The following is a 24,498-nucleotide window of genomic DNA, read 5'->3' as shown; positions in this document are numbered from 1 at the left end:
AGATCTTGCAATCTCCCTGGAAGCAGGAAGATGCAGAGGGGTCTGCGCATCCCTGTGACCACCCAGCCCACCCGCCCACAGCACGAGTGACCCCAGCACCCATGGCACCACCCATTCTCCCTGCGGGGTTTTGAGTCCCTTGAGCTACCGAACAACGTGGCGCCCCAGGGAGCGAAGGGCTGCCAGCTGCCATCTGAGAGGATGCAGACGGGTCGACTAACGGCTCTAACAGGCAAAGGAGGATCCGCCAGCAGCAATCCTTGGGAGACAGGGGAGGGACACCCACCACTGCATTATGGACACAGAGGTTTCATTCATTACAAAGCCCACATCAGTTCAGGATGACTTCTGGGTCCAAAAGTCAAACACTGGGTCTTTGTGAGCAGCTGAGAAGCAGGGTTCAATGTTTTAACAACACCCCAAGTCAATTAATCTAAGCCTTACTGAGATTGTGGCACCTTTCCACCCAGCCCCGAACGTGCGCTGGCACATACCCGCTAGAGTTCAGCACACCTCCACGCCAGGGTCACAGCAACGCCTCTGATCACCCCATACATTTAGAAATGCCACATCCCACTTCTGCCTGTTTCTCCATCATATGTGCAGCTTCCTCGGGATGCCGCATGGGAAGCCCCAGGGAGCCCAAGCTCAACCTTTGGTGGTACCATCTGCAGCACAGGGTGGGGAAATGGCTCTGGAAGGAGGTTTGGAGACCACTGAGGACACACCTGCCCTGATGCAAATATATCCCAAACCTTCAATGCTCAGGCAATGCAGGTGAAGCTGCGGCACAACAGGTTTCCAGCATCTCAGCCGGGTGCACACATCCTGTGGCTTTACTGCCTTGGTACCAGGCAGGGAAGTGCACGAACAGATGGGAAAGGGAACCAGCAGTGCACTGGGTTTCCATGAGCTGGGTGAGAAAGCAGGGGGAAAACATGGCAGCAGCTGCTGTTTATTTTTTGAGATTCTTTCCTAAGGGTTGTTCTCTGCAGTGCTGAAACAACCCTGAAAGAGGCTTTTCCAGTGCTACAAGTATATCTATTTTTGAATATTCACTAGGAGATTAAGGGAGAAGAAAGCTGTGCCTAAGGCAGATGATCAGGAGGTTTGGAGAAACATCCAGAGAAGCAGCTGGCCATTTCTGATAAAGAGAACTGCTCTTCACAATGTATTTTCCAACCTCTTTCCACAAATCCTCAAACCCAAGCGTACCCCCTCCTGCCATTCCAGGTCACTTCTCACTCCTCTAGCGTGTGCGAGTGTCAGGCGTGGTGTGGCTCCACCAGGTTTATCCGAGTCCATCCATCACTTGGTCGCAAACCTGCCAGCCCCGTGCCTGCCTCCACCCCGCTTTGGCCAGGGCAGCTCAAGCACCAGAAGGACTTTTCCCTGCTGCTCCCACCATCCACAGCTCCGGCTCGCCGAGAGGTATCTCTGCTGCACGGCCCCCCTCCACCCCATTCTCCTCTCCACATTTTTCCAGAAGCATCGCCAAGGTAACCGGGCATCTCGCAGCCCAGTGCTGAGTGACACTTCTCCCCTGGCTGCTGGCACAAGCCACCCCATCTCAGCACAGCCATGGCAACACCCCGGGAATGCCGGCAATGCGCCGGCAGCAAGCTCAGCGCAAGGGCTGATCTCTCCTCCCAGCCGCGCTGCCCTCCTCGGCCCCTGCAGCAGGCAGTCGGAGGGACAACGCTTCTCCCCAACAGCCACTCTTCATGCCCGGGAAAAATGTGTTAATGGCCTTTCCAGAAAACACACAGCAGAGGATGGGGCAGGCAGAAAGGGGGGGGGAAATCTGTCTTTCCACTCCTGGACTGGCTCCTAGGTGGAGATGAGCTTTGCATCTTAATGGCTGCTGGGGAATAGGCTGTCCCTGGTACTGGGGGGGACAGGACATCCTGCACCTTGCACCCTGCAAAGCCCAGCTCAGATGCTTCAGGAGGGGACCAGAGAGCAGCAACAGCAGCGACAGCAGCTCAGGCAGGTTGGAGCAGGCAGGGAGGGAGGAAGATACAGAGGCACACTGCATGGGGGCTTTTACATTAGCTAGGGGAAACAAAATCCACCCCGCAGTGCCTGGACGGGGACCAATCCAGGCCAAGCAGGGAGTAATCTCAGACCAAATATAGCCTGCACTGCAGATCAGGGCTCACAGCAGCGTGCTGCGTTGCTCTTGGCTGGGGGTGGCCTCAAAGCTCATTACAGGCAGCTGCTTCCAGCCTGGCGCCTACCACGTTCTGCCGGTGCCCTCTCCCCCATCGAAGAGGGACACGCAGTCGGTGAGACTTGGACCCTCCTGCTACGTCAGCCTCCTCTTCCCACGCCCCAGACTGCTTTCACAAACTGTACGTTTTGTTTTGTTTTTTTTTTTTAATAAAAACATCTGGACTAAACAACAAGCCCATAAATTAAAGGAAAACATTGAGGCGACCTGTTAGTTTAGGAAAAGAAGATGCACTGTTTAAAATGGGGGGAAAAGAATGAGCATTTAGTACAAACCCACAAATAATTACCAGCTCTACACTAGCTCCAGGCAGAAGATTTGTATGGTCGTAGTGGCACCAGGGCTCTGCCAAGAGCCTTTTTACCAAGGTAGTGTCCCTCCTTCCTCCCCTGCCAGCCTGCCTGAACCAAGGGCACAGAAAGGCAGGCCGGGTCAAGGGCAGAGCCAAAACCCAGCACCAGCTCAGGAGACCCCAACACCCACACATTGCAGTGAGGCAGGGCTGCTTTCAGCCCACGTTAACCTTGTGCATGGTCCGTAGGGGCCAGCAGCGCCCACCACCCCACACGCCAGCCCCAGGAGGGGTGGGCAGGGCAGGGGCAGCCGCACAAGCCCAGGTAGGGGTTGCAGAGCCGCAGGGACACCGGTGGATATTTGCGCATCACCGACTACCAGCTATTCCCATTTCAGACCTGCAGTGATGCGCAGATCGGCCGTAAGAAACAAAGAGCTTAATTTTAGTTTAAAAAATGTAAGCTTTCTAGGGTGGTGCAGGCTCAGCACCCCACTCCCAGAAGAGCCCAGCTGCACTGTGTGCGTGGAGCTAGCTTTGTCCATATGAAGGTACTGCTGGCCCCAGCACGGCCGCTCGCCCGCCACGGCACACAAAGCCTCGTTGAGGAGGACGAGTTACTTGGAATTTGTGCCAGAAGACACAGGAGCAAACTCGGGCATGGAGCTCTTCATAAACTAACAAAACACTCAACAAGGGCATCTTTCAGTTGCTCATAGGGTGGGAAATGTTTTGCACAGCGGCACCTGTGGCAAGGGCTGCGTAGATCCACTGGTCCTCTGGCCAGGGATGGGCTGGCACCCGAGCTCTACCGTGCTGGGATCTGACCATGCTTCCACAGCTGCAGCCAGGACGGGCTCAAAAATCAAGTGGGCAATTGTTATGCTCCTCACCCACCTCCCAGGAAAATCAGTGGTCCCAAAGTCTCAGTGGCTAAAACCAGTCTGAGACACAGAACAAGGCAAGAGCATCATCTTTTCCAGCGATATCTTGGAAAAAAGTCCACTTTATTTCAATAAACAGTATATTTAAAACTGCTGCATTATCAGAAAAGGGACTTCTGTGCATGGATGATAAAGCGGGATGTATCCAAATTTCAGCAACAAAACAAGCATCCCTTCTGAAGGACTTATCAGCATGGAGCACACAGCAGCGGGGCTCGCAGCAGGAACACACTCCTCCTTAAAACCGCTCCGCTCCGCCTAACCCAGACCCCGCAGAACTAAAGCTGAAAGACATCCTCGCCCACACCATGACGCCTCAACGAGTCCAAGGCACAAAAGAGCCAACGCTTTGCTTGAGGAGACTATTTAGAGAGTAATATCCATATCTAGGGCTAAGCCAGCTGAGGGTTGAGGGCTGCAGGTGTGTATCGGTGTTGGTTATGGTGGCCGCTGACTTAGCGGATCACCAGTTAGCTGCCCTTAAATACGGCCACACAGATGTCTACAAACACAAGCAGCATTTATAGACAGTCTATACACCAAACTTACTTGTTTTCCTTGAAGGAGCCTCATTTTTCTCCCTTCTAGCCCGCACAAAAAGTATGTAGCAGGAAGGGTGACAGGAGGAGACAGCGGAGAGATGCTTGGGGGAACTGACGGGCACACCAATTAAACCACAATTGCTCTGAATGCACGGGAGGGGAAATGAGAGATCAGAGCCTCTATAATCATTGTGCACTTAGTCCCCCAACTCTGAGCAGCTAATGACAACTTCCAGCCAAAAATCACGGAGATAACCAGTCATTAAGCAAATGTTGTAACCCTAGAGAAGGAATACGCACTGCGTAACTGGAGGCAGTGCAGTTATGGGTCAGTAACGGAGGAGCATCCCCAGGCACTAGTTAGCTGAAGCAACTCCACGGCACTAGGAGAGGGGTTTTTAATCTCCACCAAGAATAAAGCCTGTGCAACTAACGTTCCCAAACATCAGGATTTTGCGAGCCTCTGCCTTACAGCTCCATAACAAAACAGCCTCAACAGGAGATCCCATTAAACTGATCAGAAACCCTCAAGAACCAAAGGTGGCTTACAAAGCCATTTACTCACAACCCTCAACACTAGACCCTGGGAGCTCTGCCTGTGTGCAGGTGCCTCTGTTTAGATAAGTCCTGGCAGTCACAAGGAGAGATTTTGTCACTGGGAAGCACCAAAGGGTCATTCTTCCCCAACAGTTGGCTCTCGTAAATTAATGGCAATGCCACAGCACACAGATAGCACAGGAGAGCCGTAATCCCACCCAGCACCCCGCAGCTTGGCATGATGGCAATGGCCAGCACTCTAAAACCAAGTGGTTGTCTTGAGATGTAGTGTATATACACAACCACCTGGAGAAATTTGAGTCTTCTAACCCCACCAAGCTCCAGCCGGGAGAGGAAGATTATTAATTCAGAGTGTGAGAAAGGCTTTGTGAGGAATGCAGGAGAGGCAGAGAAGCCTTTCAGCAATACAGTTCGATACATAAAATTGTCATCAGGGTAATGTATTTCTGATTATGCAAAACATCACTACAAGGAACAAGTATAACAATCAAGACTTTAGTTCACATATTGTATACCTGCTCAGATTTTGCTTCCCAAGGCCAAATGCCCAAGCTGGACCATGCTCTGTGAAGCCATCCTTCACGCTGGCAAAGTCAGAACCTCTGTAGACAGCCATGCGTATCTCCCAAGTGTCAGGAGCCAAGTACCATCAAGCTCTACAAAGTCAACTGATATTCCTTCTGAGGACACATCAACTCACCCATTTTGCCACGCTTTTTACACTGACTTCTACAGTAGGGTTTGAAGCACTTTGTATGATTTGACAAAACGAGGTCCGGATCACCTTGGGGAAACTACCCAAAATGGCACGTAGTTTGAAGAAAAATAGAGGGGTTTGAAGAGTACTTGAAGACACAATTGCTTTTTAGTAATCAACTAGTTGTCTCCATCTCCAAGGCACTTCTATTTAACAGCCCTGTGAGTAGTATGAAGATGGATCACACCAGCCAGGAGAGGGCTGCTGATATATCTGCAGACAACAGCAAGCAAAGTGGAACGGCAGAGAGAAAGCCAACAAAATATTGAGTTACTAGGAACTTCCAGAAAAAGAGGCTAGAGACATTACCTTTTTGAGCTTCAAACACTGCCTTTCCATCACACAGACATAGCCCTAAGCCTGCCTGTTAATTAAAGCAGTGCAAAAAAGCTCAACAGGCTGCACAGGTATTTTTGAGGTATTTTGCTTCAGTTCTAAGAAAAGTAATGAAGCAGAACCATGCCGGATTACTGGGTGCTATTCAGCCCTCACGGGGATTGCTTTATCTCATGTCTTCTCCTCCCAGCTTTGGTACTTTTCCCCTTCTTCGCCCACCCATCTAGAGACTCACAAGACAAGCTATCATCAATGCCATCTACCACTGCACCTTCTGCCTACTCAAGCAATACAAGCTGCTCTACTTGGAAGAGTAATAAGGAACCCGCCGAGGGTTTTGTTTTCATTTTGAAGAAGCAGTTTGTCCTCCCTCACCCCCAAACACCCAGCTCCATATCTTAAATGAAGATGTTAGTCAAGAAACAACACTCCTATATGGCATAAGAAGAACTGTTGTCAAGGCTAAGTTATTAACAGAAGAACTTCTTCACTTGACAGCTGAGAGAAGCCTGTTTACAAACCATTTGAACCATTCCTCTTCAGTATCTCATGAGGAACTGTTCCTCCAGCCCCTACAGAAAGCCACTCTGTGCTCTGCCCACCTCTTCTTCCTAAACCATAAATTAGCTCTCCCAGGTCTCCAACACTCCTCTCCCTAGCTTCTTGCTGCAGTAAAGCTCCAGTCACTACACATGCATCTCTTTCCTTTCCAAAATGTTAAGTCCTGCCAATAGCTGGCAACAGCAAAATTAAATAAGAACTAATCACCACATTGGGCTTTTCGTTCAATAAAGCTGGATTACTTCTACAACTATTACCTGTTCAATTTAAGGCCTAAGTGCGGATTTGTAGCCATCAGCCAGCAAAGGTATAGCCAACATCACTACTGAAGGAAGAAAAGTAAAAAATCCCCCATGCACATACACGGTCCAGTCCCACTTGGTGCTGCTGAGGCCAAGGCACTGAAGCTACAATATATAGACCTATTCCAGATTTCCTACTCACGGGCTAGCACTTGCACACACCAGAGTTCTTCTGACCTAGTTTCTCCTTCCTACCATGTCAACAGAAAAAGTAGCCATTCTGTACGCCCTCTACAGATATGAAACATGGGAGCTCCAAGCCAGTAAAGAACTCTTACAGACCTGGAAACAAGGATTTTTCCAAACCAAGACGATGCATTTGTACCACTGCAGACAGTGGGCCCACAGCCCAAGATGCAAAAGTGATACCAGGAGAGGACAATGACAACACTGACATACATAAAGCTAACCTTCCCCCAATAGGGCATGCTGGAGCAGCTCAGCCTGAGGAAAAGCCATCACAAGCTACACACTGTAATCAAAACAAGAAGGGTCCGAGCCTCCTCTCCATTCCTTCAAAAGCCTGACCTAAGCACCACTAGCAACAAGATGACTCCATCTCATCCTGATGTCACTCAAGCACGAGGCACTGAGTTTTGACTTGAAGCTAATGAAGATTAACATCTTGCCTCCATGAGTCTCACCAGGGTAAGAAGATGCTGACTGAGGTAGTCAATAACCCTTAAGACAACACAATTCTACTTATCCTTCACTTGAAGTTGGACTCCCTCCAAATCAGACAATCCCCTCTCATTTTTAAAGCTCTACAGCACATCCCATAGATCCCCAGGATGGACTCCATGAATTATCTGCAGTTTTATGATAAGCCCTCCTTCTGGTTCACAGAAGACTGTTCATCTAGAAGAGTTAGAAGTCAATCAGTCCAGAAGCACCAGCAAAAGCACTAATGCTAAGTGAACCCTGAGGTTTTCAACGCCGTGTTAGATGAATGCAGCCTCAGTACAACCAGCCACTTGAACATATGCCTAATTCAAGCACACAACTTCAACGGGGAGATATGTGAAAGGCTTGGCTAAGCTCAGCGTCTCTAAAAAGCTACAGTGCCAATTATAAATCATATCTATAGTCCCCAAAAGATCTAAAGTCACTACTAGTATTGTACCACACTTCTTCAGATGCAGACATCAATTAGAGCACAGCAGCTGGACACTCTCCTCACTGGAAGTCACTTATCTGCAGTTTCAGACCAATAAGATATTATTCCTGAATGTTTAGATCTCACCCCTCTGAGAAATAAAGTGTTTCACCTCGGCCAGCAAATGTTTGCATCAAGATGAAATTGCTACCTACCAGTAAATGCTGTCAAAGGTTTATGGGGTCTCAGAGGAGTTGGTTTAATTACTTACCAAAGCAGCTGTTTCGGGAACTGCAGCCTCTTTAACATACCACTCCTAGAGGCACACTTTGAAAAGCAAGGTTAATGCCAAGCTCCTGCCAAAAGCAGACAGCCCTCTCTCACGTGCAGGCAAAAATTCAGTCTCCAACAGCAGGTCACGTTTGTGGTTTGGTCTGTGGATGTCTGAGGCGGGGTTGGGGGGTGTGCGTGTGTGACTGCTCGGAAGCCAGTTTGCACCTTTCCAAGTCACTGCAGGCTGGACGTCCCAGCTTCTGCAGCCCTCACAGGAGGCTGCCGTGGTCAGCCATCTGGGATTGCCTTTGTCAAGAAAAGACAGCCTTGCTCCTTCTTTGTAGCGACAGTTGTGGCCAGAGGAATGCCTTAAAAATGGGAGAACGTTTCACTTGCAGGTGCATTTAGGAACACAAAAAAAGCAAAGCAATCTTAAACCACTTTGCTTTTTTAAAAGCTGGATGGTTTTGCACCTCTCTGTCTGTTTTTATATTATGGTTGAGGGCATGGGCTGAGCTGACCAGGGAAAAGTTAACAGGAATGAAACAGCTGTGCCATTGTGGCACCAACAGCCTACAGACCGCAGCCTTCCACAGCAGGGATCTGTGCAACAACCAACATAGAGGCCAGGCATGTACACATGCACACCAAGGAGCCTCGGAGAGATGTAAAGCCAAGGGAGAGCTGAGAAGGCATCTGGGCCAGAGCTGTGACCATTCATGTCCACCCAGCAGCAGCAGATGAGCATCACAGCCAAAGACATCACACCTGGGAAGGCTTGGTTTTGCGGAGCTGCTGCAGACCCTTCAAGCCATTTGGACAAAACAGGAACAGGAGTTACACATTGGTCTTAAGAGAGACAACATGGGTAGAAAGCCTTGCCCATCAGAAATCACTACATCCCAGTTTAAAGTGATTGCCATTACTTTTCCATATTTTGTTGAAAACAAGGCAGAGTCTCTATATACGTGTCTGGAGAAACATCACCTCCCTACTGGATTCAGTCAAGTTTCTCACACTGGACCAATTTTCACAGTTATCTGCTGGTTTAGTGCTTTTCAAAGAGTTTCCCCACTGCATGCCCCTTTTCATCAACTCCTTATGGCTGGTTCTACAAGGCCTGGTCAGCAGGAGAGGAGCAGATAACTCTCCAGTAGCAATAGTTTCAACAAAATACTATGGGGAGCAAACTACATTGAATTATTGAGCATTCAACTAGCCGCAGAACTCCACAAGATGCAGCCAATGGACCGTAAAAAACACAGCTATACTCAACAAGCTCCCAAAACAGTGCATTATGAACACATTGTTTTCATAGAATTGTCTTGACAAAGCAGAAGAATTATTTAAAAGAATATCAAATACATGTTAATTTGCATGTTTCATACCTGGAAAGACCTTTTTCACTCAAGAGTTAACAAGCTGCAGAAAGGGGGAGGGAAAGCTTCTCACCTTTTTCCTACATTTCACAGGCTGCCTTGAGTAATGCCAGACTCGGCAGGGAGTCTTAAGATTTGGTCTTGACAGATGCTCACTTAAACTGGGGGGGGGAGAAACAAGGTCCCACAGGAAAAAAGAACAAGCTCCTGCCTGATGCATGCCAAAAAAACAGCCTGAAAGTCAGAGACAATCCACAGTCGATGAAATGATTTGCAGTAACTTTTTGCCAGGTCACAGAATATTTCCCACACCAAGACTTCTGTATTTGTCGGGGGCTTCTTATGTTGTGAAACGCTCTTGTAAATTCAGGAAATAACTTTTTATTTCAAATCACAATGCCCCAAGTTACTAAAATTGGGGCGGGGGCAAGGATTATTTAGTTTCATTCATTTGATGTATGCATTACAATAGCACATCGGCCAACACGAAGCGGAGGGGCCTTTCTCACACAGGCATCCTAGGAAGATGCGCCAGTTTTGCTTTGCAAGTCACCACGATGCCCTGTAAATCCAACCACCACCTTTTACTTTACGGGATTAGTTGAGCTCCCTGTCAAATTACAGCCTCGTGACACCTCCCTGCCTTGGGAGCTCTCTACTAGCTCTGGTCCCTGGAGCCAGCCGTGACATTATCTGGCCTCTGCCGAGCAAAACGCTCTTGCTAGAGCTCTGGTTTTATTTATTAGGTCTCACAAGCCAGCTGGAAACATTAACACAACATGCACAGAGCAGCAAAGCAAGCCCTGTAAGACCGCAAGTACCAGCCTGCCGAAGACCAGTACAAAATGGGAAAACAAAGCAGGTAGAGAAGTCCATAATACCCAGATTTTCAACAGATAAATCCAACCTGGCAGCAGACCAAGCCCTCCTGCAGGCACAAGGTGCCCCAGGAGCCCAGCATCCACCAGCTGCCCATCTCACCCCTGCTCACTGTTATTCCCCGTACTCTGGCATGGAGGAAGCTCTTCAGGTCCACGTCCTCCAACCCAAAGAGAGACAACTGCGTGTCCCCAAGCAGGATTTGGCCCACAGTCATAAGTGGTGATATTAATCATGTGGGTGTAGGGATGTGAAAAGGGGATGGGAAGCATTTGTAACTGCTTCTAAATTAATTGCCGTTATTGTTATTTGATTTGCTAAACCCTCCAGGGCTAGATTTTATTTTAGAAAACTATGAACATATCAGATTAATCAACTTAAAATAAATGGGCTCGATTTATTTATTTCTGCTGTATCTACTCTTTAAGCTTGGCAAGTCACTGCATTCTTTCCATCCTGTGAAAGAAAAGAACCAGGGGGTTTGATTCATTGTTATTTTAAAGGAACCTCTACAAAGCTTTGCGAGTTTAATTGACGGCAAAGGTATGCTGTGAAGGAGGACATGTGCAAGGCTGGAGCTGGTTTCCATACGGCACAGACACTAGCTCTGTGCTGGGAGCCCACCAGGAGAGTCTCCACACACAGTCCAAGCAAATCAGATCTGTTCACGAGTATTTTAGACATCCAGAGAGTGGAAAGATGCCCTACCACACAGCAAAGCCGATGAGCGAACACAACGGGGGCCATCCCCTTGCGAGGCACCCAGTCCCAGCCGCACTTCTTGCGGAAAAGTCCTGCCAGTGAGGGAGAAGACCAATCTTCTCTAGCCAGATTTCACTGTTCCTGCATCCTCTGGAAGTCGGGTCAGCATCCTTCCCCCCTCCTACACCCCCGCCCTCAGCTTTTGCAACGCAGCAATGCCTCTGCCAGCAAACCAAAAAGAAAAGTCCTCCCATATATTATGCCAAAGAAAATTAATCTTGTGTTCCACAGAACATTAAGTGGATTGCATCTACAGCCTCCAAGGAGAAAAATGTTGACTTCCATGTATCTTGTGCTATTACTCACCTCTATTAGTTTTTCTACCAGCATAACATTAGTCATTATAATTTCCCATTATTCAGTGCAGAGCTCAACTGGCTCAGCAGACCAAGCAAGGACAGCAAGAATGAGACCGCTCTGTATCCACGAGGAAGATCAGACCACTGTGGCACTTTTTCTGCACTGGACAATATTCAAGGTGAAGGACAAAGCCAGCTTCTTGGGGTTGTTTGTTTGTTTGTTTTTTGACAATTTCATGGCGGGATCACCCTTCAGCATCAATGTCTCCTCATAAAGCTATCAAAATAGCACAGATCCTTTAAAAGAAAATTGCTAACATCACTTGAAACGTGCCATTAAACTAGATACAGCAAACATGGCGAGGTGGACATTTCTGACCCCAGGGGAATCACAGGGGGCACCAATAAAAACCAGAGGTGCCAGATCTCACACCCAGAAGGGAGCCCTGACCCCCCGCCAAAGGAGAACATGGCCTCTGGAGGGCGATCCCCATCGCGTGTGGGAGCACCAGCTCCCCACCCGTGGGCCCTGCGACCACCACCAGCCCCCTTCCTACACACCCCCACCAGCACGAAGGAATTCTGTTCCCCGAATTCCGGGTAACCATCCAAACCATTGCAAAGTGCCACCAGCTGACTTACTAGAGTTTTACACTTTCTTTGCAGAGGTGTTAATGACTCTAAAAAAGCAAAAAAGACTCAGATAAGCAGCTTTAATACCATCTAAATGCTTACCATTAGGAGAAACAGAGAGCTTGCAAGGGCCAGACTCTCAGAGGGCGGCATATCCATTGAAGCTGCTGCTCATGTGAGAGGAGCGTAAATTACTCCGTGTGGAGAAAGCAAGATCAAAGCCACGCCAAAAGGATGCAACCCACTGCCAGTGATGCAAACTCGGCCCAAGCTTTTCCGAGTATTTCACAAGCAGGCTGATGAGTTTAAAAGGCCAAAAGAAGCATTTTGATGATGCTGCACAAAGTAAGGAAGGAAAGGAAAAGAAATATCAGGAGATGTGCTTCTTTCTCGACACGATACACGACTGAGAACTCAGCCCCAGCTTGACGAATAGAGACTCATACTTTCCATTTACATCTCCCTGGTCTGCACAGAGAAGAGAAGCGTAATTTCTCAGCTCTAATTCCCAGGCTCCATCCCTTTTTTATAGTTCCTAGAATAATTTGAATTCTACACAATAAACGCCAAGAGCTGATAAGAAAAGTCTTATCGGATGAAGTAACTTACAGCTTCCCATGTGGGCAAGACAAAGAGCTAATGGCTACAGCAGCAGATAAGGGTGCTTATAATCAGAAATCAAACCCATGCAAGAGTTTCAGCAACAACGCGCTGCCCCAAAGTAAAACAAACAGCACAACAAACCCTGCCCAGCCACCCCAAATCCTCAGAGCGCTGTCTGCGGCACCCAGCATCACCTCACCCCACCTAGCAGAGCCGGCTGGCCCATCACCACCTCCTGGTCAGCAGGGAGGGCAGCTGCAGCCGTTTCATTGCAAGCAATGGCGATGCATGCTCAGCTGAGCTCCGGTCCGCCTTACAGCCCCGGGCTACAGCGAGGAAGACAAATTACTCTGAGACCAAGATGCCCTTGTAATCCTTTCCTCCTCTGAAGACCTGATGTATTGGAAAGGAGTATTTCATTATGCTGGGGAACCAGGCCAGCGAGCAGTTTTTCCCCAGACTGCAAGCGCTCTGAAGCCAGGTTGGAGTTTTCAGTTGGGAAGACACCAACCACCATGTTACTACAATTCACATCGTAAGAGAATTCAGAGTTCTACAACTGGATCCATCAAGAACTCCAACATTCAGACACAAAGTTAAGCATGTTAACTTTAGCATCTATCCCAGAGCCCAAACAAACTCCAGCACCATGCCTCCCCGTTGCCAGAGATCCAGATTATTCAGTAATATCGAAGCTTATGGCAGCCTGCCGGCATCACGTCGCACCTTGGGCTCCCCACATCCCTTACTCTAAAGCAGAGATGCTGGATGCGATCCTCACCACTGACTTCATCCAAGAACTCTAACCTGTTGGGTATTAACTCCCCATCTGATTTCCCTCCTGGAAATTGTCACCTGTAAGTTATTTCCCTTCCCTCACGTCCCAAATCTCACTCTGTGTTGGCAAGTATACAAGAATAGCATTTATTCAAAGGAATTTGCTCATCAAGTCTTGCAGACACAAAAACCACATTATCTAATCTTAGGAGAGCGTAGCTTAATGGCTACAGCACAGGATGTGAGGCCAGAAGGTTTGACTTCTACTCCCAACTCTGCCAGGGCTGCATCACCTGTAAGTCAACCTAGAGAAGATGCTTGACCCCTCCTCACCTTGATTTCCCCTGCTATGAGACTATCCTAGCATTCCTTTCCTCACAGGGGATCTTATCTATAAAGTCCTCATTAGCATCTGAAAAGCGTAACACATCTCCGGATGTGTTTGTAAAGCAAAGTACGAAAGAGTGGAGAAGCACCACTGGCCACATAGCCTGGAGGCACATCCTCTTCAGTGTATTCAGGCAAACTGAACTGCACTGCGCTCCCCATCTGTGCGTAGAGACACATTTTAATTCTTTCCATCTACAGGAAAGAAAAAATAAAAATAATTTCTTTCTTCTTGAGCAGAATCAAAGAGATTAAATCCTGTGTCCCTATAAGTCAAGGAAATCATGCCAGAGTCTTCCAGCACAGTATCCAGAGACACCACCACCTCTAGCTAGTCACCTGCAGAGTTATCCCATAGGCAACACCACCACAAAACAGAATAACCATCTGTTTCCCCCCCGGCTCTCAGCCCCACTGAGCAGCAGAACTGAAGAAAAGCTAAAAGTCTACTCTTGCTGTCCTACAAAAGCTGGATGTGGAGATGGGGTAAATCCAGACCCAGCACATCTTTCCCAGTTGCCTCGGCTAACCTTGCAGGTAGATCACATCAACCACACCAGCGCCAGCAACAGCCGCTGCACCAGCTGGGACTGCTCCAGTACAGCAAGACCTTTGCTCCTAGACATGTCCACAAACCTCCTCCTTCCCCCCCAGGGCGCAAAAGACAGTGCAGTGAAGGACAGAAGGTATGTTCACTCTGGTCTAGCTACATGGAACAAAAAGGTCTCAGAGGAGCATCTGGCCCAAGAACTTGAAGAAAAATTAAAAGAAAAAAGCTCAGCTCTTTCTAAAAGAGAAAAACGACCTATTGTTCCATAATTAATGGAAAGCAGAAGAGGTTTTATGGACTTACTGAGAAACAGGGTGAGCATTAGAAAGCATATTTCAGTATTTCATGATCACAAGGTGAGCTGCTTGTATAATACTGACAAAGAACATAAATGCTGATATCACAAGGCAGTTATGAAACTTGGGTTTTAAATGCTGAATAACAATAACACGGTAATTAAGTCTCTTAAGTAATTTTTTTTCGCCCCCACCCCCTTAACTTCAAAGCAGATGCTGCAACCTTCAGCTGAGGCAGGACTCTCTCTGGCAAGGTGCACACACAACGGATGCCCCCTGCTCCCACCACCTCACAGCACCAGGGATCCATCCCACCCACAGCCCCGCCGCCAGCCACATCGCTTCTTCAGAGCTGCCCCAAGGGAGGCCTCAAGATCCCTCCAAGGGAGAGGCTGTGAACCTGCGAGGAGCATGAGAACGAGGGAACAAACCTGAATAACTGCTCTTTGCAAGTTAACTGCTAAACCCTGAACAAGGTTCTCAGCCTTCCTCCCTGATGGTTTTTGACACGAGCACGTGCTCTCGTGAATTGCTCCAGTGTGACCAGGACACACAGTCTCCCCTTCAAGACACATAATATAGAGCAGAAAAATGTCATGAAAATCAAGGGCAAACGAACACAGAAGACAGTCCCTCCCCCTACCACCACTTCTATTTTTAGGCAGCCAGATTAGCTTGGAGCAGTTTTACTCATTTCTGATAATGAGCAGGGCTCTTGCATCTTCTCTCGAGGACGTTTCCTCTGTGCAGGCACTTTGCTTTTCACTCCAGCAGCACGGAAGAGGTCACGTCAACTGGTGAAAGCAAAACCACGACTTATTGTGAAAGCGTCTTGAGAAAGCGACTCCAGCTTTGAACTTCTGCCCTGTCTCCCTTGTCAACCACACTGCTTCATTTCTTGGGAGTTATGGTCTGTCCACCTACAAGGCATCCCTCCCTTTGAACACGATAATGCCTTTGTCTCTTCAAAAGTGTAACGCTTTTACTCCACCCACTTCTCAGAGGTCACGAGCTGGTACACCCTGGAAGCACAGGTCTCCATGTAAAGGACGTTTGGCCTTCCCAGGCCTGAACATGTGAGACATGATGGAGATGCAGCCCAGCCATCCTTCAGCCTGTAGTGCTCTACTCCAACACAGCAACCCCAACTCCACTCATGGCAAAGGAACTATGGTCCTCTCGGGGAACCCCCAGGTCTAAGGGCCAGTCTGGAGATCACCCCAGGAGGAGCTGGCACCTGGGATCCAGCTGCTCAGTGAACACCAACAGCACTGGTTTGCTCTACCATAGAGCAAAAACCCTCCTTACTGTGGATCCCCTCTGGTGCCGAAGCCAAAAAGGATGGCAAGAGAGGCATGATGAGAGCTCCCGAGAGCTGCCACAGCAGCAGGACCACTACGCTAATGGTGGGAACTTGCTAAAGAAAAGGATGATAATTATCAAAGGAGTAAAACAAAACAAAGATGTGCAGAAGATTTGGGTCCCACTGCGCTGGCATCTTCTTTTCAGAAAGAGATGTTCCTCCATCTCTTAGAGAGATCTATTCCTAGGGTCCTACACATCAATTTTCTGCAATGCAACCACTTGTATATTCAATGTCCTTTGGTTGCTTCAGATTGCCTTGACAGCAACACCTGGATGGAAAGCTTTCTTCCTTCAGGTCCACACCATCTCATCTCCTCAAGCCTCAACCTTCCTCCACAGCCCTTCACCACCGCCCTCCTCTCTCCTCGAGAGCCACACTGGTGCTACGTAAGGGCAGCAGGATCCGGTAGCGTGGTCTGGTCTGCTAACAGGCATGGTCCAGAGGGCAAGATACACCTTGGAGCAGTTGGCAGCAGTGCGGGACGATGGAGGTAAACAGCATCTCACCCAGAAAATTAAAGCATGACAGAAACAGCCCAGGGATCTCTGGCTGTTGTGGTGCGTCACTCAGGAAAGAAAGAAGGCAATGCCTCACATATTTATCACCATTTTTTCTTCTGTATTTTCAATAAACTACTTGGAAACTTCTATTTACCCTTTGGATACCCATCTTTTAGTAAGGCCTTTTTGCCGTGCTTCTCTACAATTAGGAGATCTAGGAAACAAATACTCCCCTCTCAAGTTAACTTCTGGTGTCAGGACTTCACAGGATCTCATGACTACTGACAAAATCATCAGGCTTTTGACAAGTCAGAAACCCTTTCCCAGGAGCAAGGTGCCCCTCTGCCACGTGAATGGGCAGAGAGAGCGTGGCTGGAGCACTGAGCCCCAGGCTGAGCCCAGGAGCTAGCCCTCCTATCGCTTCTTGGTGAGCTCCTGCCTCTGGTCACAAGTGCCTTCGCACCAGGCTCTCACTTTCTTCTGTGGATTGCAAAACCTCATTTATTGAGGAAAAACCCTAGTTCAATATGAGGAAGGATTTAAGACATCTAGTAGATGATTAACAAGTGAGTGCTCAAGTCAATTGCTACAGGAGCACCACAGGTTCCTTATAGCCATAAAAAACTTCTCATCCTGCACCCATTTGGCAGACGTTGGAGGTGTTCGCTGAGAGATTGCGCCTGGCAAAGCCCTCGATGCAGAGGACTACAGGGCCACAGACTGTTACCTCTTCATCTCCCTTCTCACCCAGGCTCCTGACTGCAGATCTCCACCCCAGGGCTCCCCATCAGTGGCACCTCAGGAACCTTCCCGCGGAGGACCTTGTTCCTACCTCCCCAAGTCTCCCATCAGCCAGGCTGCCCCCAAGATCTCCCTCCCCATGCTAAGCCCTGGCCAGGCAACCTTTGCAAAGGTGGCCACAGCTTTGCGCGCTCACTGCACAACTTAGCACCTACCCACCTCCCTCCCACCAGCAGGCACTTGCCCTCAGGCCAGCTGAGCCATCTGGCAGGAAGGAGAGCTATCAGGGTCCCCACCCTCGGGCAACATCACGTCAATGCAGAAGGCTGGGGAGGACAGGTACAAAGTGTGTCACGTGGCTCTTGCAAACTGAAGCCAAAGAAGAGGTAGCATTTCTTGCTCAGGGCCTTTGGCTTTTCATGCTAGAGTCCCCCAGAGTCAAGTAAAGGTGTTTCAGCGCTCTTAAGTATCAGCTATTTTTAGGCAACAATATCCCGAACACCCTTCTTCATCCTGGCTTTTATATCGCACGATGAAGAAGTTACCAGGATTTGGCACTTCCTTCTTAACAGGCCATCATTAACAAGTGACTCATATTATATTGCAGCATGAGTCATCTTGGCAGAGGTCACCATCATAAGCAACAACTAGTCTTCAATTATTTCCTTCAAGTTGAATTAAAGGTATATTGTTATGCTAATTTTACATCTGCTCTATCCTATCTTTCCATCCGCCATCTCTGGAGCAACCTGGGGTTTCACTTCATGGCCCAAACTGCCTCGGGAAGAGCTTTTCCGCTGCGGTGTACTTACAGGTTGTCTCAAAACCTGGGCATGCCAATGGGAAGTCTTCTGGATGGGTTTCCAGCTACGGCATCTAGGATCTAAAGCAGCTCCCCATCCCTCCTCCCAGTGCTGCTCCACAGGCACAACGAGCTGCTGTCCCCGCCACCTTCCCGCTCTGTTCGTACTTTACCATGACAATTTTCCATGGATCTGGGGCTTGCCCAGCACTCAGACACAACCACCTTCAGGCTGCCACACCGCACCATTACCCCCCAAGAGCAGGGCCAAAGCCCAACAAATAAAATCACTCTGAACTATGCCCAGCTACGCCTGAATATTGAAGAAACCGTTACAAGTCATCAGCAGGGCAGGTAGAAAAGAAGGTGTTTTCACCCATTTTCCATTTTCTGGCCAAGCAGACCCACATTTCAACGTGACTCCAACCTCTCCCCTCCATTCCTGCTCCCTTCACTCACCCCACACACAACATACCCACCACAGCTCCCCAGTCAGTGAACCAGGAGAAGCCAGCATCCCTGCCAGGGCAGGGCACAGCCACCACCGGGTGCTTGGTTGGGGGAATGCCATTTTGCCCATTAAAAAACACTGCCATTACCAGCCCGGTCACCGGTGGAGCACTCTGTGTTTGTATTTATAGCAGTCAAACACAGTCATATTGGCTGTGAGGTTCACTTTGGAGAGCATTTGTAAACTGCTCTCACTACTGGAATCCCATTTAGCTATTACAGCCTCTTCAGCCATACTAACACACCGATCCCTGCAGAATAGCAATAGGAAGAGCAGAGTCATCACACTATTTACTGAAGCTAATCAATACGTAAAGGCTGAAGATTTATTGCAGTGAAGACAGCCTGTCTGCATAGCCAGAAAATGCATTTAAAGCCCTTTTAATTTTGTTGCCTCTGGTTTTGCTCCAGGAACACAGTTTCCTTACACACCCATCTTTCTTTCCTCCCAAAATGGTGGCATCTGCAGACACATGAGAAGCCCCCCACAAACACCTACCAGGGGGATTCAGTGGGAGGATACAACACAAAAAGCTGAAGTTTAAGGGCAGTGCCCCTTCCTTTCCAGCCAGATTTCACGTGCGAGAACAGGTCTATGGCTAATTCAGCATCTCCCATATAAGTGAGTGTTTTGGAAAATTGTGGCCTGTGTTTTGAAGAAGGTCTATGTGCCAGGTACGGGGACACAGGCACACAAGCCCACCACACCGTCCTACTCCGTTCAAGAGGGAACAGTTAGATCCACACTTATTTTTTATATATTTTTTTGCTAAAAATATATATATAAGAACTTTGTAAGTGCCCCCACAAAGCACACAGCACTCCTGGCTTGCTGTGTTTTGGGGGTCACCAGCTGCAAAGCTGAGATACCACCTGGGTATCATGACTAGTGAGCCACAAACGGAGAGATCCCACAAACTGCACCAGGAAAGCTTGTGCTCTGGTTTCATCTCAGTTCATGCTCTGGGGAGCAGAAGCATGGCCGGCAATAACCAGCAGGCTTAGCACTCCTGGCGCGACATCAGAAGGACCACCAGCTATGGGTAAATGCGGTTGTTTTGGTCACTGTATCAGCTATATGTTAATGCATCTAAGAAAGATGGCAGTGAGGCAGGGAGGAGATCGGTACTTTCATTTTTGCCAGTTTATCTCAAAATCATACAAAGCTTTTATGCCCGTGTATGAAAGAGAAAGGAAGAGGCAAATATATTCTGATTTACAGGGAGATTTCTATTGTTGCCTGGACATCAAACAGCACCCAATTAGTCCTGCAAGGATCTGACCCACAAATTATGAAAATAAATGCCTCTGAAGCTTTGATCTCTTGTATTTCTGTAGCATGCCACAGCGGTTATTAGACACATTTTACTAGATTCAAGCTGTGCGATCTCTTCCCCAGCAAAGGCTCTACTGCCTCCGATGCATCCTAAAGTCTCCATCCAGCAGATTAAGGGCACGGTCCCGAACAGTCACTTCTGTCGTGCACTAAACACATGACTCAGCTGGCAGTAGGCTTTTTCCTGCTGCGTTTCAAAATCAAGAGCAAAGATAATTTTTGAAGAGGGGGGAAGGGTCAGGCACCTAAATTAAATTTTTGATTCTTTGTTAGTTTATAAAGGAATACACATCCTATGCAACATCCTTGGCTTCTGAAACGTGTTGCTTTCAGGAGAGTTAAACAACTGCTTTCAATTTGCGCCCTGAAATACCATTGCTGGAGGAAGCAAGCAAAAACTGTAACAACAGGTTTCATGTACTCTGAAGCTGGAAACCACACATGAACTCACGTGAACAGAAACACATCCACCCACCCTCACTGCAACAATAGCACTTAAAACCAAGAGGATGTTAAACTCAGATTGCTAAGGCTTTACTCATAAGAGCAACTCGCTGTTCACAGTCCGTTGCACAAACTCGGCAGCTACTGCACTTGCCGGAGGCCACGGCTGTTTTCAGCCTGAGCGTGTATGTAGGATGGGACCATGCGAACCGCTCAGGTCTCACTTACTGGCAAGGGGGTGGTGTTTGCACAAAGCCATTAAAATCTAATAGGGTTTCTGTAGCAGAGGAGAGCTGGTTATCTGCAGCAGAGCAAAGTGCATGCCTCCTGCCGCATTCGGGGCAGCTCAGCAGCTGAGCCCAGGGCAGCGCACGCTGTTTGCTCACCTAGTGTGGAGGAGGGAAATGTCAGTTCTCAGCTCCGCAAGACACATCTGGACACTCCAGTGCTGCCTGTCTGATTACAATCATCCATCATTTACCACCGACACACAACCTTGAACTTCTGGCAAGCACCGCAGATAATTACTGTGGAAAAGCAACATTTTTCAGTCAAAGGGGAGGAAGGTTTTCAGATTTGCCATTACAAAATAAAACCAGGCGTGCAGGGATAGATATAACTGAGTTCCGACTCTAAACTTCTTATCAGTGTTTTCTGACCTTGGTGGCTTTTCCTCTCCTTTCACTAACAACCCCACTGCAGGAACACCCCAGGGCCGGGCCCTATGGGCTGAGCACCCACATCCCTCTGCGGGAGGGGGATGCTCAGCCCCTCGCAGGGCTCATCTTGAGACCACCATGGAGGGGGAACATGGAGAGGGGGTGTCTCCGATTCCCAAGGACTGCGTTCCTTAGACAATCCTCCTTTAGAAATCGTAAGTGATTTACAGGTAGAGCGTCAAACCTCGCTTGTATAAATAGTTTTCCTGAGCCCAGAGCAGACTGCCCGCCGGTTTCAATGTGCAGCCATGGTTCAAAGTGACAAAAGGGGACAGGAGCAGGGAACTGGGGGAGAGGAAATCAAAGCTGCTGGCTTTATAAGTGGGAAATACAATCCCTCATTTAATGGAGCTATCAATGACTTAGGCTAGTGGTTTTCAACCCGTGGCTGTGTGAAACATAATGAAGAAGATGCCTGAGCATCAGTGAATGCAAACCTCAGGTGATGGAGGCTCTACGCTTCCCGTGGGCGAGCCAGGCACCTGCACAGCAGCCGGAGCCGAAACCACTGCCAGTGGGGAAGAAGAGTCAGCCAAAGCTCTGGGAGAAGGAACGGCGCCAACTCCACAAGACCCAGATCTGCTGTGGGTCTGCGCTTTGCCCCACGACACTCCTGGTCTCTTCTGCAGCTGGCAGCAAGAAGGGTAACGGCATGTGTCCGCCGTGGGTGAGAAGCTGCCTTCGGGAGGTCGGTCCTGAACCCTCAACACCATCGTCCCCACCCCAAGACACAACAGCTTTTACCAGCGCTGTTCCCCCATACAGTGCACCCTTTTGCCTGTTGGTAGCTCTTCACCCGGGGAAGCACGGGAAATCTAACAGGATTCACCCTGTTTTCCTTTGAGCCATGAAGAAATGAGGCAGGGATCAATACTCTGTCCTTGGTCTGCAGGTCAGAGGCAGAGAACTCCCACCGATGTCTATAATTACCCTTGCAAAGTGACTGGGGGTACATGAGAAGGAGTCAGGCAAGGGTTTACAGAGAGCAGCTCAGAGCCCAAGCCCAGGAGGTGACAGCAGCTTTAGTGTGGCCTGGCCCCACGTGAATGATAACTTCCAAGGACACCTCTTCCTTAGCCAGGTGATTCATTTCTGGAGATTTACATATAGATCAAATGGAAATCATTTCTCCTCTCACCCCATACAAACCATACCACTACTTCCACCTGACCATGAGGACAAACCCCTTCCCTGTGCGGGTGCCGGAGCAGGGGCACAGGCTGCCCAGAGAGGCTGTGGGGTCCCTTCCCTGGAGACATTCGCCCCCCGCCTGGACGCGGCCCTGTGCCCCTGCTCTGGGGGTGCCTGCTCCAGCAGGGGGTGGGACAGGATGAGCTCCAGAGGGCCCTTCCAGCCCCCGCCACTGTGATCTGTGATTTACCAGAGCTTGGCGGATAAAAACTACCTTCCCATAGCAAGGATAAAAGCCTCCTGTAACTACTTCTTGCATGGATTAAAAATCAGCCACTTGATTTTAAATACACACACCAATCAAATCCCTACCTCTTCATCACTTCAAACCTCAATTCTACAAAATGCTTGTGCTCAAACATCAACCTGCTCAAAGAGACATTTTGCTCTAAATTAATTCCAAATTAGTAATTCTTATAGCTGACCAGCTCAGGAACACTACTGAGAACAGAGAGACTCTCCGTGCCTTTAAAAAACACCATCAACGTCTTGTGGAAGAACCCCAAACACAGCGCCAGTGCTGAGGGAGACATGGAGAACCGCAGAGGAGCAGCATCTGGGCTGCACAACGCCAAAAGGCACAAGGGGGGAAGAGAAATCAAGGCAGAAGACAGCCTCATTTCTGTTGTAACTTTTCATGATCACACACACAAGGATATGCATAGGCATGTGTAGAAAGGAAGCGTTTTCACCACTATCAGCACTCCCGACTCAAGGAATAGAAGGCAGACGCATAAAAAAGGCTTAGAGCTGGACACTGTCACCCTTTGGGGATGATTCAGAGGCCAGAATTGTGCTACCAAGGTTCTATGGTTTAAAAAAAAGGCTCAAAAATATACAAAGTACATGGACACAGTCATGGTCCATAGCTTATGCATGCACTGAATCACACTGGAAGACGACAGATGAAGTCCCTGATTGATGGAAGACCCCCAAGAGTGTCCATCCTCAGGAGCGGCAGCTATATATACACATTTGTTAAAGATATGTCCCAAATTTTGCATGGTAGCATATTATGTAAAACACACTACAAATAAATAAGCTTTTCATGTCTTTTTTTAACTCTCCAGAAGTCATCTCTAGTCAAATTTGTTCAAATAAATAAGCTTTTCATGTCTTTTTTTAATCTCAATAAGTCATCTCTAGTCAAATTTGTTCCTCTTTCTATTTAGGAAGAAGGTGACCTTTGCAAAAGCTGCCCAAATTCTGTCGAGCTACAGAGTTTTTTAAAAGGTGCTGGAGGAAGAAACCTAACATAATGCTGCCGGGATAGTGCTCCCGAGTGGTGGCTTGCAGTGCTTATCCCCATTAGAACTTCTCCTAAATCTTTAATGATGCTGAAATACGCCATAAACTGATGAAGTTCTGGAAACAGGACAAAGCCAGTATGTTTGTTTGGGTTTTGTGGTTTGTTTGTTGTTTTTTTTTTTTAAATATGAGAGCTTTTATCTTCATTGACAATGATCAACTAATGCAAACAAATGGCCACCGAAACTTCACTTCTATACAAAGCTAAGCTAAAGGAAGAGGAGTGACATTTTTGGGTTTCATCCAATTCTTCCCAGCAACAGCTAATACCTACCGGCTCCTTAATTCTGTGCTGTCTCCGCTCCAAGCCTGAGCATTAAAGGCCAGGCATTTCCAAAACAGCTAACGATTTTAGGATCCAGTTTCCAGAGAGCGCACACTCAGCAGTTTGCAAAAGTAAATAACAAAAGCTTGGGTTTTCTTAATGAGTTCAAAACAAAAGCAACGTCCAGGTACATGAAGAAAACAATTACTCCTTCCCCAAAAAGGTTCTTTTTAAATTCCCAGCCTTGCAGGCAACCCTGAGCCGAGCTGTACAAGCCAGGTGAGCCTTTCAAGCCCCGAGCCTTCAGCTGGGACCCAAGCCCAGAGCGAGCCCCTCACTAAGCAGACAAGGAGCAGCTGTGAGCAGGGGGTGTTTGCTTGCCCCAAACAGGTCCCACCCCGGGGGTTATCAGCTCACTGAGAAAAGTTTTCCTCCTAGAGAGCTTTTATCACCTCCCACACACCTTGCAAATCATCCCAAATGCATCCAGCTGTGATGGCTACTGCAGAAGAGCCCACTGCCACCAGCGGTACATCAGCCGGAGGCCCCGTTCCTGCAGATGGATGCAGCAGAGGAAAAGCTATTGACCTGAATATTTTAGAAGGATCAAGGCCAGTGCCTTCAGCAAAAGATGACAGGCTCTTGCATTTGCTGAGACAAAAAGAAAAAAAAAGGGTGGAAAAAAACCCCCAAACCCAGCCCCATCTTTCTGCTTGCTCTCCTATTGGCATCAGCTGTGCATCTACCACCAGAGCATGGCCCACTGCATCCCTCCTCACACTCCTTCTCATTTTACTGCAAAAATCTGCTTCTCAAACACGCCTGTCAACAGCCTGTGTGAATCTCTGTGTTAATCA

The 24,498-nt window shown here is 48.4% G+C and overlaps 1 protein-coding gene across 8 annotated transcripts in view; it reads right to left on the bottom strand.

The window, feature by feature from the left end:
- TNIK (TRAF2 and NCK interacting kinase) overlaps positions 1–24,498 on the bottom strand; it is a 165,689-nt gene that overhangs the window by 137,880 nt on the left and 3,311 nt on the right. Inside the window, exon 1 of one of the 8 annotated variants that reach the window (XM_075098480.1) lies at positions 11,949–12,014. The exons of the other annotated variants lie outside the window; for them this stretch is intronic. Within the exon in view, the coding sequence (XP_074954581.1) occupies positions 11,949–12,005 (57 nt within the window). The 5' untranslated portion in view covers positions 12,006–12,014. Of the gene's footprint in view, positions 1–11,948; positions 12,015–24,498 lie in introns of those variants that run through there. 8 annotated transcript variants of the gene reach the window in all.

The sequence above is a fragment of the Phalacrocorax aristotelis genome, chromosome 7, assembly GCF_949628215.1.
Source record: "Phalacrocorax aristotelis chromosome 7, bGulAri2.1, whole genome shotgun sequence".
NCBI classification, from domain to species: domain Eukaryota; kingdom Metazoa; phylum Chordata; class Aves; order Suliformes; family Phalacrocoracidae; genus Phalacrocorax; species Phalacrocorax aristotelis.
The sequence above is the reverse complement of the archived record's forward strand: the minus strand, read 5'-3'. Positions and strand labels throughout refer to the sequence as shown.